The following is an 18331-nucleotide window of genomic DNA, read 5'->3' as shown; positions in this document are numbered from 1 at the left end:
TACAATCGTGACAACGGTGACGCTCAGCTGACCAAATGTCGGCTTACATTCGGGCCGGTGCCGATTTTGGGTACCTGACTCCTCATTGTGTCATAAACTGGAGTATGATTGGAAATTTTGTGGTCTCAGGACGAGCTGTGACGCACGGGACGGGACCGGACGGGAGGAAACATCGGTTTGGGCATCAAATATGGATCTGGCGACTGGATCGACCGAAGCATTTCCAAATAACGGCTTTTATGCAACTCATCCAATGAGTTTACAGCGTCTGAAAGCACCGGGGCATCCATAATTTGCAAGTGAATCCACCTTTAGAAACTACGATCAATGACAATACGGACACACAATGACGGACAATATGGCGGCACAATACAGCGATCACGTGATTGTGTGACGTTGTGATTGAGGTCTATTATCGAGCCAGTTCGCGGATGCGCACAGGACGCTCATCTTTTTCTATTACTTTCTATTACTTCCATCTTCATTTCAATGGTAAGCATCACTTTTTTTGCTTTTTTTCACCACCTGCACTAACACTTTTGGAACCTATGTTGATTGCTTTCAAAAGAAAATCTGCGGGAAAACAAACTGCGGCGCTGTCATAGATCGTCGTATTTCGAGCATGTCTTTGGATGTAGAAACAAATAGGGAGTAAAAATCTACGTCGAATGTCGAAAAGATCGTGTGTCAAAGCGATCGGATGTAGTGGTACTGCTGTAGTTTGATGGACTTACTTGTTGGTTTTTATTCTGAGGTCTCTCCCTCGCTGAAGCTCATGTCCATCCTTGTACCAGCGAAAGGAAGGGCTTGGATTCCCTGACGCCTCACACTTCAAGTACAGTTTGTCCCCTTCCATTAGAGACTGGCCTTGCATCAAACGCAGCTTCGGAACAGAGGCTGGGCAAAGAAAGACTTCCAGTCACATTTTGTTTGACCAAATTAACAATATACATTAAAAGTGATCACTCATCAAACACACCGTGGTGTTTCTTCTAAATCTTCTGTGATACATGTAACCTCAGTTTTTCACTTCACGTTGAAACAATCAAATGTATTTCCTCGACAGAGAATAAAACAAAGTAGTTCTGACAAAGTAAAAAGTTTCAAGGCAGTTTGCCGCAAGTATATTTTGTCCAACAGATTAACACCGAAGCTAAAAAAGAAGACTGCTTTGTAGCATCAAGAAGCACAATAAAATCTCTAGTAAATCCCAACACTGACTTAGTCAAGAGCTTCTCTTTGAAGTTTCCTGATGGCCGCAGGGAGAAAATCTTTCATATTCCATCTTAAAAAAAAGTTTGAAAAAATCTTCAAATATTCCATTTTAAACTGTATTTATGTGTATGTGAGTGTGTCCACAAGATATTTCACTCAAAAGCAGTAAGGAAAGTAATATACTGTATGTTACAATAGAATGTATCGTTTTGGCGTGTCATGCCGTTTGTGTTTGTGTGTATGTTTGCCATTGAGAGATTATCACATGCAACAAAAAGCCTCTAATAGTCATAATTAAAGGAATCCAAACTTTCAACACATTGTTATATCCAGGAAAGATGCTGTTTCCTTGCACAGACACTAGTGATGTATAATTCCCAGTCATGCCTAAGTAAATCATTTCAATATGAGCAGATGCTGCCTCTCTTTATGACTTGTGCCTTGAAATGAGTTGTACTAAAGAAGAGAATATCATTGCTGTCACATTAGGGAGCTGCTAGGTTAGCGATTGAATTGCTTGCTGTTTTAATATTTACTTGGAGGTAGGTCCAGATGCTCCCGTGTTATGATATTGGTAACTGCTAATGATAGAGCAGGAACCATGCTTTTCGGTTCAAATCTAGCTTTGGTCCTATAGCAACTAATGACTACTACAGTAATTTAACTCATTCACTTCTAGAGCCTGTGATAGACATCAAATCCATTTCAACTTGAATGGCTGGCATTGACTGATCATGTTTCGCAGCCATTGATGGCAGTAGACGTTCAGTCCAATTTGACTGGGGGGCTGGCAGCGATCGAAAGTGTCATGGCTTGAGTTAAGTTCTGTTCAGATCAGTTTGTGCCCTAATTTTTCTTGTCCATGTGATTACCCATTGATTTCACCTGTTGTGGCCTGCTCCTTGTGTCTTGACCAATCAGCTACCTGTTGTATCAACCACCTGTGTCTCATTGTCTCGTTACCCCATGTCTGTATTAAGTTCCCCATGTGCTGTCCCTGTTCGTTGATTGTCTATCAAAGTGTCTATCCCAGTGTTGTCGATGTCCTGTCAAAGCCCTCGTGTTGATATTCCAAAGTTCCCAGGGTTCCCAAGTTACAATTCCTAGTCTTTTGTTTGATCCCCACTGCTTTTGTTTGTACTTTGTGTTTTTGTTAACTGACATTAAAGTGCGTATAACACCAAAAAGCATGTTTATTTCATATTTCACGCGGTGTTTTATGCTCCTGAATGACATGGACTGCTTGGATGTGTGTGGAAGTTATCGATTTATATATTCCAATTTTTGAATCCCGCGCAATGAAAATGAGTGACTTCTGGCTTCAGCCTACGGTTTAGGACGAATGCGAATGTGACATCACCAGAGTCACCATCTCACAATACAGCATTGCTTTATAGCAGACATGTCCAAAGCCCAGCCCGGGGGCCAAATGCGGCCCGTGGTCAAATTTCATCCGGCCCCTAGCCTCTGTCATAAAATCAATAACGTCTGGCCCGCTCACACATAATAAATTCGTCAGCAGTACAGCTACCAGCATATGAAGAATATGAAGTAGCTTACGCGCCAAATGCTGCTCCTCATTTACCCACTAAAAGGCAGCAGCACTCTAAGCAACATTACCCCGTGTGACCCTTTACCTCAAATTTTCTAAAATGGCGGCAATGAACAAAAAAGTTGACCTCGACAGCCGACGCTTCAAGGATAGGTGGAAATTGGATTATTTCTTCACTAAAATACGCAACAACTGTGTCTGCCTCATTTGCAAAGAGACAGTAGCTGTTTTTAAAGAGTTCAAAATGTGAGGCGATACCACCAAACGAGACACGCTGACTTGTACGACCAGATTACAGGGAAGATACGCAGCGAGAAATTGAAGCAACTTGATGCTAGTTCAATTTCACAGCAGCAGTATTTTGCAAGAGCCTGAGAGTCGAAAGAGAAAGCCACAAAGGCTAGTTGCAAGATTTTTGAAATTATGAATTCAAAAAATAATAATAAAGCAAATGTTAAACACAGAATGGGTTGTTAAAATTTGCTTAAATATATTGTTCTACGTAAAGGACGTCAGCCAAGGTCGGCCCCCCACATTTTTGCCACACCAAATCTGGCCCCCTTTGCAAAAAGTTTGGACACCCCTGCTTTATAGCATGCAGATGGACTGCGGATTAATTTGTTCATTTTTTTACATCACAGAAAATTGTTGCTGCACCAGGGAGAGGCATGTGAGCCTTTGGGGTTTTAAAAGGTTCCCATTCACTGCGGATATTGGCCAAAACGAGCCCTACTACTGTGGGACCATTGGACTTACGGGGAAGTGAGTAAACATCGTATTTTGTATTATGTCAAATACTGGGATCATGGCACATGTTTTAATACGGAGGTGGTTTGCATTTTGTGGCTGATTGTCCACCGAGAATGCCACTTGACGACCAGCGGCTTGTTTGCACACACCCCCTATACTCTGGTTATTGCCCTCTTCATGTGCCCGGTGTTCTGTCAAATTTTCAACCCCGTCAGAAATTGAAACTTTGTGTTAAAAATTGCCATGACTACAGCAATTACAAAGTAAACACTACAATCTTTCTTTAAATAAAGGACTATTCACTTACATTTGATCATGGATGGACATGTAGAAAAGTTCTCCTCAGACACATCCTGCCATGTTAGCTAAGCAACAACTGCACACCGCTCTCTCACTGTTTACGTCTTTGCCGTGTAGTAAAGCATTATTTTACACCATATTCATGTTGACCATGTGGCGGCTACGCGCTCCTCCGACGTCGGCCGGTTTGTCCGGCAGTACTCTCCAGCTGCTTCCCCTGTGAGCTCTCCTGTCCGCAGCAGGGGAAAGAGCTGTAACTTGCTCGCCGCCGGGCAGGTTGCCAATCGGCGAAGACAATCGACAACCCCGCCAACGTGTGACATGATCTGGGCTAGTTCTGTGTGATTTTTCGTTTAGAAAAGCGAAAATAAGACTTTGAGACGTCACTAGGTTCAGGTTAGCATGTCGGCTAGCTGTCACGCCTCTTGGTTTGTTTACATTCTGATAAAATGAAATGACAAAAGCCGGACTAACTATGGTGGCATAAAATATCATTCGGGAGGTGCGACAGTAAAAGTGAAGTCGACAGTGTTGACCATTATGTAGTAATTTTGCCATGTCGTACTGAATAAATAAATTTTTATCATTTCATATTCCGTTTAGCACAAGACTGTTATTTGTCATGACCATATCATTTATTTAGCAAATGGGGAAAAGTAATTTGATAAAAAGAATACCCTGTAAAAATATTGGAGGAGAGAGACTGAAACAATGATATTTTGCGGCTCTTTTCGTCGCCTTTTCCTCGTTCTGAATAATTCTCCCTAAATGGGCTGAATTCTAGATGACACCATGACCCTGCCGACATCATCCTTCTGTTTGGGACGCTAGAGCCCTATAATGGTAGGTGTGGCTAAACGGCGGATTAAAAGACTAATTTCTCATCATCTGCACTTTGCCAAATTGTTGTATATCGTCGAATCGTCTCAAAATATTATTGTAATTCACATAATTATGCTATTTAAGACTTTTTTTTTTTATCCTGTGGTACGCACTTTAAATCTTTTTTGAGTTCCCCACTCATGCCCCCAAACTTGACAGAACGCCTATCGCTGTCAATGGATGCCACAGAGTAAAGAGAAGCTGATACCTTTGAAGAAGTCAGTCAGTTTTCATTGTGTGTCATGAGTGGGCAAGATGCCTGATCTGTTAAAGCACATCAAAAATGTTTCATTTTCAATAGGTTATTAACAAGCCAATCTTTGCATTATCTGTTGAATTACAGCAACATTAAAGAAGCTAAAAGCTCAACACAATGAACCATTGACATTTGGCGAGCCCAGTAAGTTGAATCAGCGCTTGAAATTTCCTCTCATGACAAATTGTTCTATAAATTACATTGAGCAGTCTGTCTGATGGTTTTGTCTGGTGTTTTGCTTGGAAATTTAGCAGGACACAATAAGGACATCCCGTAACCTGAAATGTAATAACAATGTACCATATGTACAGATAAGAGGAGATTTTCTTGCGGGAGAGGAGAGTACCGGAAATATGGACATGACATTTAGACATCACAGTGACAAAATACCTCTGAGAATAATCATCTTTGTTTGCATTACACTTTTTAAATTTGCATTAGGAAGTCACTAAATGTATTAGAAATTATGATGATCTATTGCAAGTAAAAGGAAAATGTCAACAAATGGAAAACAATATATATGATGTTATGAATATTTCAATTAAAAACTAATACGGAGCAGTCTCTGGTCAAACACAGTTACATGACGGTCCACCACAAGCACATTTAGTGGTCGTTCAAGATGTTATGAGAAGACACTAAGTGGGAAACCACTAATAATCACCTCATCAGCAGCTCAACAACATGACAATATTTGTAATAGCGTTGTCACAGTAAAATAACAAAAGAGCAACACACAGTACTGTGTACGAAAGCTATCAAAGAACCAGGATTTTCAATGTATAATTCTGCCCTTGGCAAAACATCAATAAGCAAATTTTAGAACAAGTTTGATGTCATTTCATATGACTATAATGTTCTTACTATGTCCTGATGACAAAGCAAGATGAGTTACTCAAATTAGGTGTTGTTACTAGATAATATTCTCAATGTAATGTTACAGATTTTAAAGTTATACTATTAGCATTTTCTTGCATCTTGGCCTGTAATGCTGAGGCTGCCCTAAGCAGTCATTCAGAAGAGACTTTTATGTCTTTATGAGCGTAAAAATGAAGAGTAGCACAACTGAAGCAGCTGGAAAAGGAGATGAATCTTGTTACAAATGTGCTCATTCTTTACTGAGATACCTCTCCTCAGGCACCATGATGCTTTTGTTAGCTGGCAAATATTAGCCAAACCACTCATGGATGTAACCACCAAATTTCATGCATATGTTACATAATTTATGTATATATATTAAAGTCTAAATATCCTAATCAGAAGAATAATTGTGGTTATCATGGGTGTATTTGACGCTTCTTTGAATGTTCGTAAAAATGCCACTGGTGAAAATGGTAGTGTTCCATACGGTTGTAATTCTGATATTACATACACTACATTGTTTCCTTTTATGTATTTATTTTTTTTTAGGCATTTCTCATTTCTAAGTTGAACAAGCATGACCTGAGTTTGTTTTTCTGAAGAGGTTTCTACATGTTTTTTCTCCTCTTTGTTTAGATCGCTGATATCAATGTCAACTGTGATAATGAGTTTTCCAGGTGAGGTGGTTGTTCCACACAGTGACGCAAGTCACAGTTTTTTATGCATAACCGTGGCAGGGGGAGCATTTTTTTTTTTCCGGATAAAAAATGTAAAGTTGGAAAAGAGTGAAAAAACAGGACGTTTCATGATAATCATCCTACTATTAAATAATCTGCATATGACTCGGAGGGCAAACAGCTTAATTCAGATAAGGGTGTTTTATGGAAAACCTCTGTTAGGCAAATGTGTCATATTGAAAGAGAAGCTGTTAAAAATCCAGATGAGCAATAAGCAAGTAATCAAAGCTACTGCTGTTCTTGGTGTCCAATAAAATGCCTCCTCGAAAAATGAAAGGGCATGAATCCATAAAGCTTCCAACCATTCACACTGGGAGAAACATCGTTCTTGATAAGAATTAAGAGTCACTTTCACACGGTCACCATGTTCCAACCAGGCAGTGATATGATTAAAGAAGCGGTGGAATAATCGTTGAGTAAAATGGTGCCAAAATGGGTTTGACGAATTTTAAGTAACCAATTTTTACCATGGCCTTCTGCACTGAAAATAGATAAATACTAGTAAATAGTAGGGGTGTAAGGGTACACAAAAATCTCGGTTCGGTACGTACCTCGGTTTTGAGGTCACGGTTCGGTTCATTTTCGGTACAGTAAGAAAACAAAATGCAAAATATAAATGTGCTAGTTGTTTAATACACACCTTTGTGTTTTCAACAATAGGAACATTAGCCTATACAAAGCTAGAATTCTGCTCAAAAAGTAGCGGGTATTTAAAGATAATCCCACAACAATTTGCCTTTCAGACCCCGCGTATTGGTCAGCTTTCTCTCTGAAAGAAAGAAGAAAAAAGAAGTCCTGTGCTAAAGAGAAAAGCAATTCCAATGACAAAGATTTTAACATGTATTTGACAAATGAAATGCCTCAATGAATCATTTTTTTTCTTATGAACGGTTTTCAAAAACTTTAATGGTGGATTTTCTCAAGTTAAAGTACCACACAGAAATTAATTTAATTGTGTTACCAGTGCACGGATCTGTGTATTATTGTTATTATTTAATTACAGGTGTTTTAGCTCATTTCAATTAATTTTATTAAAATGGGCTATTATTTATTTTATTATGTGTTTATATTTTACAAATGTGATGTAGTATTCGTTTATATTATATATTTTGTTGTATAACTTTAGTTCCAATGTGAATATTAGTTCCTACTTGTTTTGTTGTGGTAGGAGGGTTTTGTATTGAACACGGGGCCGTGTTGGTTATTATTATTGCAGAGAAGACAGCAGTAAGTCAACAAAGACAAGTCAACTGTGCCCCGATCTACCACTCAAGAGATCTGATGGACTGAAAAAGTGGGTTACGATTGCATATTAGTTTGAAAATTGACCGGATCCACCGTATTTTTACACGAGTGACGTCCAGTCTGCCTGATCCTAGCTACCGGTAGTAGTATTGACGCAGGAGGGTCGCGTCTCACGTCAAATAATAAACTCTGCCGTTCTTTTCGTGTGCGTCGTGTTAAGCCGCATCTGGGACGCGTCTAACACGCGCCCGCACTGCGACTGGTGTGCTTTGGTTGACTTTAACGCCCGCGTTTCACTGCATTCTCGCGGCGGCCACGTTGTCGCGCCGTTGACGTTTCTGGGTTATACTGTCCTACCGAATTGGTCCTCATTATAGTAGAGAAGATGGAGTAAATATAATCTACACAAATAAACTGTAACCCGATCGACTCACGGCCTCAAAAAGTAAAAGTTACATTATGTCAGAAACTAGTTCGATATGCCTCCGTTCCAAACCGAGCACCACGTACCGAAATACAAATACAATACAATTACATGTACCGTTACACCCCTAGTAAATAGAATCTCGAGCTTCTCGAACATAATGCACAATTTTGCAAATAAAAACAACCTTAAATAGCTTTGTCTGTACGGTTAAACATTGATTTAACGGAAAAAGAAATGATGATTTTGCTTTTTTATAATCAGCATCCGCTGGTGCTAGGCATACCAAAGTCATACCAAAGTGACAGCTGTGTTGTAATGCAGAATATATTACTAAGTGATGCTGACCTTTGAACGACTCTGAATATAGAGTAACTATATTTTCAGTCTCAGCCCACCAAGTGATTAGTAAAAAGAACATCCATCTTGTGAACTCTGTCAAAATCTCTCTTAAGGACTTGTAAAACAATCTATTTTTGGCACAAGATTGCTAAGGTGTGCGGAGAAATATTAGACGGATTAGAATAAAACCATTTTGCAGTAGCTCAGTAATGAAAAGCTGTGTGTGACGTTGACGTTTAGCACATTAACCAAGACCAAGTTCCTTCTGCAGCTGCAACTGACACACAGACACTGCTCAATGTTTAAGAGGAACATTTGTCACACATTTATAACTACATTTACTGTAGTGTGCGCGCCCGTATGTGTGTATGTATGTGTGTGTGCATTCAAGCACTCGAAGTTGCTGATCCAAGCCTTCTGTATCACTGAGTGATGGGAGGATTCCTCAGCAAGAGCACTGGGGGGTTGTGGGGATTCTGAAATGGACAGCAGAGTGTGGCCAATAGTCTGTGAGTGGCCTTCCACGCGAGCCAATCACACGTGACCAGCGGTCCCATCAGCCATCCATCAAGAGGTCCTTTTCTCAAGGTCAGCTGACGCTTGTACCCCCTTCCATACACCCCGCCCCCTTCCTCCATTCAGCAAAGTCGACATCAACAAAAGTGATATATATCAATTCCTATCAAAGTCTCATCTAGTTACAGGGGTGTATATGGACATGAAATAAGTTTGTTGTATTATACAGTAGGTGCTAGTTAGGTTTGACAACATAGGTAGGTATAGTTGAATGTGTTTATTGTGAGTTAGTCATTTTGCTAGCACATGCGTCATGTATATTTCTTTCTCTGACGAGCCTGATTAGTTATGTTTCGACTCGCACTTCCTAAGTGTGTGTGCATGTCTGTGTCTCTGCTCATGTATAAGAGAGAAGCCTCTTCTATCTCATTCTCCGATCAGTGTGATTTCTGCAGCGCACAGCTGTCACCATGGAAACCAGGGAGGGAGCCGGAGATAGAGGATGTAAGGGAGAAAGAAAAGGGAAAATGAGATTGAGAATGAGCGAGAGAGAAAAAGAGAGGAGGGTGTGTGTGCGTGTGTGTCAGTTGTTGGATAACAGCCACAGGAGGCCTGCATGCAGTATCGCCCAACTAACCTCTGCACAGCAGCACCATGAGCGGAAGAGTATCCCTCTCCATGTGCAATATCTGTGATAGTATTTTTAATTACATTCACAGTTCATCAAAACATTGAGGCCATTTGTGCAAAAATCTGGAAATGCATGAGCTACATTAACAGTTACGTACGCTGCACATCAGTGCAACAACTTTTATTGTAAATAAGAATTCTGAAAATGTCACAATTGGCGCTGTTCTTTTTCATATTTATTGTGAGATGTTTGGCATTTCGAATTTATGTGTCATTTTTAAAATTTCCTTGTCATTTTAATATGACAAATTTTCCCCTCCGGGAATATGAAGTACTCTGACTGAAATTCTCATTCTTCCACACACAACTACACGTATGTAGATAGAGTGAAAAGTTGACACACAATGGATGGATGGATGGATGGATGGATGGATGGATGGATGGATGGATGGATGGATGGATGGATGGATGGATGGATGGATGGATGGATGGATGGATGGATGGATGGATGGATGGATGGATGGATGGATGGATGGATGGATGGATGGATGGATGGATGGATGGATGGATGGATGGATGGATGGATGGGCAGATTGATCATTTAGGTTCCCACCTGTTTTCAGAATATTTCTCATCAGACTTCCTTGCATCTCGCCTCCTTTTTGTCAAGCACACACTCTGTTAAAAGTATGTGCTCTCCCCACTCACCCCCAACTCCTCTTTCTCACTCCTCATTTTTTCCTCTCTTTCTCACTTTTGTCTTATTTCTTGGTTCATCCAACCAGCTCTCTTGGCTAACCATCACACCCCTCTTCAACGCTTATCCCTCTCTCACCCAGCCATTTCTCACCTCTCATTTTAACCTCAAACAACCCTGCCCTATCTTACATGTACACACGCACGCATACATGAACGCACACACACCATTAGCTTTAGGTGTGTAAAGCAGTTTAACAGCAGACTAACAGGCACAGTTCAGGTGTTGATCACGTCTGTCTTCCATCAGTAGTGAATGGTTCGATTGCACAAAACTGTCCCATTGCTCCTTTGAAAGGCCTGAAAGTGGACTACTGGGAGTGGATTACCCTGTTGCTGCTTAGAAGTGCCATTAAGAGGCAATATAAATCTTGTGGTGTGCCTCAGGGTCCTTGCTGTTGTTCCTTTATTTTGTGTTTGTGAAAGCTTTCAAAGGCAAGGGCACATAACACTCTAAACGATTATATATATTTAAAGTCGTTTGTGTTTTGTTTTTGTTTTTTTCAACACTCTTACTGTGCATATCAGGGTAGAATAATATGGTGCCTGTCAGTGTTGTGCATGAACGCGTTCAATGAACGATCTTTCATTTACACATTCATATTTTGGGCGAACGTGAACTGAACGTATCATATTTTGTCTCATGAATGTTACTGTGAATGCGTTCATTCTAGCAGTTGTGAGCGGCGTTCATAACCTCGTTCATTCATTCAAGTACTGATGTTGTGGAGCAAAAAACAAACGCGACTACTGCGGTAGCCTATATGTGATGTCAACTCTCCGTTTTATGTACTGTAACTCTCGCGCATATCTCACTCGATATCATATAACAGAACATTGATTTCCCCTATCCCCCAAGTCTTATCCCATTGGCTGTGTGAACCCAGGGTGATCATGAGACACATACCACATTCATGAGTTAAGAGTTAGAGCCTTTATGACAAAACTGCAGATAAAGCCATAGGCTAAAAAAAAAAAAAAAAAATAGCGGAAAACTATCCAACCTGTCACCTTAAGCTTCCTAAACTGTCACGGCTGTGTAGTTCTAGCAAATATGGCAGCTTTTTCTCCCGAAGCCTTTATGGCGCCGAATGACCATTCTTATACATCCAACTGAACTTTAAATATTATCCAAAGATGCTAAATTAACAAGTTGCATCATAAACATACTTCTGCAATGTGAATACGGCGTAAATAAATGCTTAACGGCACGGTGAAGACGCAGTGAGAGAGAACTTTCCTTCGTGTGCGTCAATGACTAAACATAAGTACATAATTCCTTTATTTATAGAAAGTTTTTGGCGTTCGCTTTGGAATCGCTGCATTCGCAAAGTTACAATTTCTGATGGGGTACAAAATTTGACAGAACACTGGCCAAGTACCAACATTTAAGTGAGTTTTACGAACAGGTCAGTACCGACACAGATTTGAGATTGAATATGAAGATGAATCTGACAGTTTCAGTGTTTGAGTGGATAAAATCATTGCTGTCTGGTTTTCTAATACTGACTCTGACAATAATAGCTTGCAATAATTGATGGGGAGAAGAAAGAACAAGAACTACAAAGGTTAAAAAATAATATATATATAATAATGATTTAAGAGCGAGAGAGAGAACTACAAAGTTCATTTTTTGAACCATGAACTTTAGCTTAAAATGTTGAATTATGAACTATAACTTGAGCAGGTTATTTTAAATTTTGCGAACTGCAATTTGAACTAGTTCATGGAGAAAATGAACTTTCCCAACACTTGTGCCTGTAAAGTATATACCAACAAACCTAGCTTGATACTGATAGAAAACTGTTTCTGCTCCGTCTGGAACATAGCCCATTGACTTTGTATTGAAAATAAGTGACAAAACTTACCATGATAAATATGAAAGTTAATTAGTTTGATTTCATAGGAGATGCAACGTATATTGATTGTTTAAGCACAAGAAAACTGAAATCAATCGAAACACTGAAACATCGGTCAACATCAATATCTTTTAGATGCGTATTTTGTTAAAAAGAATGGTTTTCATTAAAATGTCTGAAATATTTTGAGAAAAAATGCCAAAAACAACAAAATTGCTCTATATTTTTCATTGCTTTAGGTCAAATGTAACTGAATGGGAAATTGTGTACCCGTAGCGCATTACAATAAATTCAATGCCCTTGATTGGATCGAATGAAATCAAAACGCGACTTTGAATTATCGGAAAATATCATTTCCAAAGACTTGATATTGCAGCGACTGGTTTTAACATTTTCATTTGTTCATACAAATACAGCCTACATAAAATATTTTTTTACTCAAGCAAATTTGCACAAAAAGATGCAACTGTATGAAAGACAAAAAACACCAACTTAGTGTCACTTGTCACAAGAAATCTATTATCATTTTAAAGTATATTTTCCTCTTTGTGGCAGTAAATCTGCAACAATTTTCTCATTCAGCACTTGTTTTGAAAGGCCAACTTACTCCATACAAATAAGGAGACACTGATCTACTTACTGGCCATAACATTATATTAGTGCGCCTGAATTATACAGTATTACGTACTGGTACTAAATTCATTACATACATGCTGGATCGAACTTTACTATCCTGTATGTAAAACTCAGTTTGTGTTTAATACCTGACTGAGAGAAAGGTTCAAAATAACTTACAGTTGCTTTATCTATTCATTTTTCTGCTTGTAGTTTGAATTTTGATCGGCATTTCTATTTTGTTAAACTCTTTTTGTGTCTGCTCACAATATAACCATGGACTACAGTTAATATTAAGTGCAAGAGAAGATGTCACCTGGTAGACAGAAGAAGATACACTACCTGTCATAATCAAACAGTAATAGACAAAGAGAAACTAAATATAGAATACAGTTCTGTGTCTATGATTTCTGGATTAAAAAAAAAAAATAAAACATCATAATCCTTTTGTTGTTCAAGTAAAATAGACCAACTTTCAGCTCAAAAGAGATGAAAACAGTAGGTAGTGGTGCGGTCAAACAGAGTGACAGCTGAAAATGTCACCCTAACTTGCCAACTTCACAAAAGTAAATAACAAGCATTAACTGCAAGTCGTACTTATTGTTTGTCATAAGACACATGCCAAACACCAAACACTTTTCCATAAACAAGGGTGTATCTCGTAAAAGAGAAAACTTTTTTTTAATTCTGTGACAAAAATAGCGACTTTCTACATTTAAATGTCTGTTTATTAAATTTTAAAAGTAGTGTGCACTGCCACTATGGGGGAAAAATCATCTTAAATGAGGAGCTAGGAGCAAACCCATTTTGGCTGAAAAGATGCACTTTGCTGACGGCACATGTGTGGGTGGCGTGTGCTCTTGTGTGCATTGGCTCATGGCTTCACAAAGACCTCCCTCATTCACAAACTGAGGCATTTGGCAGTGAATCGGCCCCTTTAAGAGGCATGAGCTTTCTACTGAGGCTGACTCTTGGAAAAAGATGAGTGCCGATACATTATTCACTACCAAGGACACACACACACACGTGCAGATACACAAACACTCTCACACGCAACATAACCAAGGACAAGAACACGAGTTAGGCAATCATCTGCGAGAAGATCTACAAAGAAGTGTATTAATATGAAGCGATGGACATAATGTCACAGGGAACATAAGTATTGATGTAGTTTTCATAAGTGTGATTCAATCATACAGTTACTCGCAAACACTCACAAACACACACAACAGAAGGGAGAAATCTTCAGCATTCTGTTTTTCCGTGTGCATAATTTATAGCAGCCCCAGATCTCCCCACTAATGACAGAACACTAGGGCATCTGCAGCACAGCAGCAACAGCTGACTAGCTTGGTTGTGTGTGTGTGTTTGTGTGCGTGCATGGTGAGGGGACATGGAGCAAGGGCAGTATGAGAAATAGAGGTGGACAGAAGAAGAAGAAGAAACACAAAGGGCTCTGTTTTCATGCCCAGCCCAAAAAAAGGTTATAGACCAAATTTGTTGGTGCGGGCAGATGCAATTGATTCAATTTGCTGCCAATCAAAGCTAACCTCTCATTCCCTTTAAATGTGTGGGGTTTCAAATGTCACATGGAGACAGCTACAAAGCAAAAGTTAACAGCAATCCCTGTGTGTGGAGCATTTTCAGCTCACTCAGCCCATATGGCAACAGACAACAAAGGAAGCGCATCCTTAAATGAGCTGGTGATAACTGCTTGGGGTTTAAATGTGTCCACTTTCCAGTATCTGAACTCATTCCTGATTGTTACTCTATTCACATAGTTGCAGGGAAATTATCATAATGACGATAATATCATCAATAATAGTGCATTCAATAAATTGATTTCTACAATAAATCAGTGGGTTTGACACACTTTGTTGTCATATTTAGGAATGAAATTCATCTGACATCCACACGAATGTCCACGGAACGCACAATCTGTCTGTCTGCAGGCTAATCAAATTAACCACAGTCACATTAGAGCACCTGTGCTGCAAATTAGACATGCTTTGAGAAGCCATATCCTTTAAACCAGGGGTTCTTAACATATTTTAACCTTGGGCCATATTTTTCCTGTGCAATAAAAATAAGAATGACTCTTTCAGTGTTATTTTATTGACGATGATAGACATCCAATCATATGGGTCTTTTCATCCTGCTGTGACTTTAAATGTATTGGACGTCTATCGTTGTCAGTGACAGCCAATGAGTAAATACAGTGTATCACAAAAGTGAGTACACCCCTCGCATTTCTGCAGATATTTAAGTATATCTTTTCATGGGACAACACTGACAAAATGACACTTTGACAAAATGAAAAGTAGTCTGTGTGCAGCTTATATAATAGAGTTCATTTATTTTCCCCTTAAAATAACTCAAAATATACTGTAGCCATTAATCATAGGCGGAGTTTGACTTTTGGGGTGGGGGGGGCACGACATGTTGACGAACTCGAAACGGAGTTTCAGCAATAAAATTAACTTTCAAGAATAATTAAAATAATAAGTTGAAAATAAGCCTCTTTTGTTTCCCATCATTTTTTAGGGGAATTCTAAATCAGGCTGCGGAGGACTGCTATACTTTTCGCCAAGATCGTCATCCATTGAATATGGTACGCCCCCCAGTGTTAACAGGTGTTCTGTCAAATTTTTCACCTGATCAGAAATTGCAACTCTGTGTTAAAAATGGCCGCGAATACAGCCGTTACACAGTAAACACTATAAACTTTCTTTCAATAAAGGAATATTTACTTACGTTTGATCATGGATGGACATGTAGAAAAGTTCCCCTCTGACGCATTCTGTCATGTTAGCTACACACAACAACTGCACGCCCCTCTCTCACTGTTTACGTCTTCTCCTAGTCAAGCATTAATTTACACCATATTCGTGTAGAACATGTATGTTTACGATGTTACTTGTTTATATAGCACCTGTGGATAACATTGAGAATCCAATTGAATGTAAAAGAGGGCTTATTCACCGCCATAACAGCTTTGGGAGCAAAATATTATAAGGGTGCAAAATTTGTTATACAATTAGCGTCTTTAGTGGGGCAAATTGAAACTCCGCTCATCATTTTGGCGGTGTTCTCTGGCTTTTCATGCACCACATTTTTCAATCCTTGGTTCTTGCGCAGTACAGGGTGACCCAAAAAAAAGTTTACACTCAGTTGACTGCTTGTTTAAAAGCCATTGAAACATATCTAAATAGGTTGTCATGCTTAAGTGATTCATTAAGGTCACTCAATGCAGTTGGTAATCTCTCGTCTCTACAATTCCTGTGCTTCTGCTGAAAATGAAGAAAACTTTAGCTGTACCTGAATTGCTGCGTGCCGGTCTGACACCTACTGAGATTGCAGCAAATCTGAGAATATCCAGACGTGCAGTCTACAAAGTTAAAAAGAAGCTGAAAGATACTGGAACAGCCTAACGAAAACCTGGGTCTGGAAAACCCGATTTGTGCGGACCAAAAAGTTGATTGACAAGGTGATATGTGGCCACCCCAGAGTCCAGATCTCAATCCCCTGGATTATAGCATATGGGCAACTGTGGAGGACAGTGCCTGTAAGAAGCCACAAACTTCTGTGGCAGCCTTGGAGAGGTCCATTGTTAGATCTTGAGAAAAGATGACAGCATCCTACATAAAGAAGACCTGTCAAGCGTTCCGCAGGCGCCTGGAGGCTGTTGTGACACTTAAGGGAGGACACATTGAAAAACAGAGTGTACTGTACATGTTCTTTACAATAATATATAATTTGTGATTAAATTCTAATTCTAAGGTGAATAAACATGGCATTTAAGTTGTATTATGGCAGTGTAAACTTTTTTTTGGGTCACCCTGTAGTTGTTATGGTTTTTCAAAGATAAGGTTTGAAAAAATTACTTATTTTCATCTTGCCTCTTTGTTCTTCAGGTGGTTTGGGCTAAGCAAAGCAAATGACCGTCTCAGGTGCTAGTTGTGTTACTTTGTATTTGTGGGTTTCTTGAATAAAAAAACTTACTGAAATGGTTGACGTTATTACTGACAGATCTTTAGTTACAGAACAGAAGAGCGGCATCATAAACATTAACTGTCCATTGGCGGGGTCGCTGCATATCTCTGACTTCTGTGTGCTGTGACGAGCAGACATTACTAATCGAACATGCAGATATTTTGTTCATTCTATTGATTTTTTTGTTTGTTTTATTGCTTTACAACTTTATAAACAATATTTTACTGGACAATTCTTTATTTTAAAATCATATATAGGAAAGTCAATTACATGCAATGACACTTTTCCGCCACCAGGGGGACTGGCCCCCCCTTAAAAGCGACTTATGTCATTAATATCTAAACCCCTGGCAACAAAAGTGAGTACACCACATGGGAACTACGTACAGCCCTATATGTCCAAATTGAGTACTGCTTGTCATTTTCCCTCCAAAATGTCATGTTACTCGTTACAGGAGTGCTGTCAGCATTGCTGCAGAGATTAAGAGGTGGTGGGGTCATTCCCAGCACCATGCTTGACACACGTACCTTTGTACTCCTCACCTGGTCGCCGCCACACATGCTTGAGACCATCGGAACCAAACAAATTAATCTTCGTCTCATCAGACCATAGGGCATGGTTCCAGTTATCCATGTGCTTTGTTGACATGTCTTCATCAAACTGTTTGCAGGCTTTCTTGTGTACCGTCTTCAGAAGAGGCTTCCTCCTGGGGTGACAGCCATGCACACCAATTTGATGTAGAGTACGGCGTATGGTCTGAGCACTAACCGGCTGACCCCCCATTGTGTCAAAGTGTCATTTTGTCAGTGTTGTCCCATGAAAAGATATACTTAAATAGCTGCAGAAATGCGAGGGGTGTACTCACTTTTGTGATACACTGTATGACTGTTCATGCAAGTAAATAACAGTCTGACAACAAGCTATTTTGAAACAGCTTCCTTACAACAGCAACAGCTCTGATGTATAGAAACAAATACGTATACATTGATAACATACACTGACTCTAAGCCCTTGTAGCCCACAGATGTAAAACTAAAATGATTTTGTGGCCCACTAGACGGCCCAACTTTGGACCTCTGCTTTAGATCGGTTTTCAATGTGGGTTGCCCCTGCACGAAAATCAAGATGCCGCCATTTTTACACTTGAGTACTGCCACACCGTCTACAAAAATAGAAAATAGTGTGACTGAAATAGACACAGGTAAGACAACAATGAAACAAATGTGACAAACCTCTCAAGAAGCACATGCGGACACACAAAAAAGTTAAACTCCTCAGGGATATTCATTCCCATTTATGTTCAGTGCATATGTCTTTCTGAGTGCCACCTTTACAACCTATTTGAGAAGTTATGATTGTAATTTGTTAATTATTAAAGCTTCAGAACACCATCACGAC

The 18331-nt window shown here is 39.5% G+C and overlaps 1 protein-coding gene across 5 annotated transcripts in view; it reads right to left on the bottom strand.

Moving 5' to 3' along the window:
* The window catches only part of LOC130924297 (pro-neuregulin-2, membrane-bound isoform-like), a 68309-nt gene that overhangs the window by 40655 nt on the left and 9323 nt on the right, over positions 1-18331 (bottom strand). For all 5 annotated transcript variants that reach the window (XM_057850748.1, XM_057850750.1, XM_057850749.1 and 2 more), the window contains exon 3: positions 735-897. In XM_057850748.1, coding sequence (XP_057706731.1) covers positions 735-897 — 163 coding nt within the window. The remainder of the gene's footprint in view (positions 1-734; positions 898-18331) is intronic.

The sequence above is a fragment of the Corythoichthys intestinalis genome, chromosome 11 (genome assembly GCF_030265065.1).
Source record: "Corythoichthys intestinalis isolate RoL2023-P3 chromosome 11, ASM3026506v1, whole genome shotgun sequence".
NCBI classification, from domain to species: domain Eukaryota; kingdom Metazoa; phylum Chordata; class Actinopteri; order Syngnathiformes; family Syngnathidae; genus Corythoichthys; species Corythoichthys intestinalis.
This window is presented reverse-complemented; position numbering and strand designations above follow the sequence as displayed.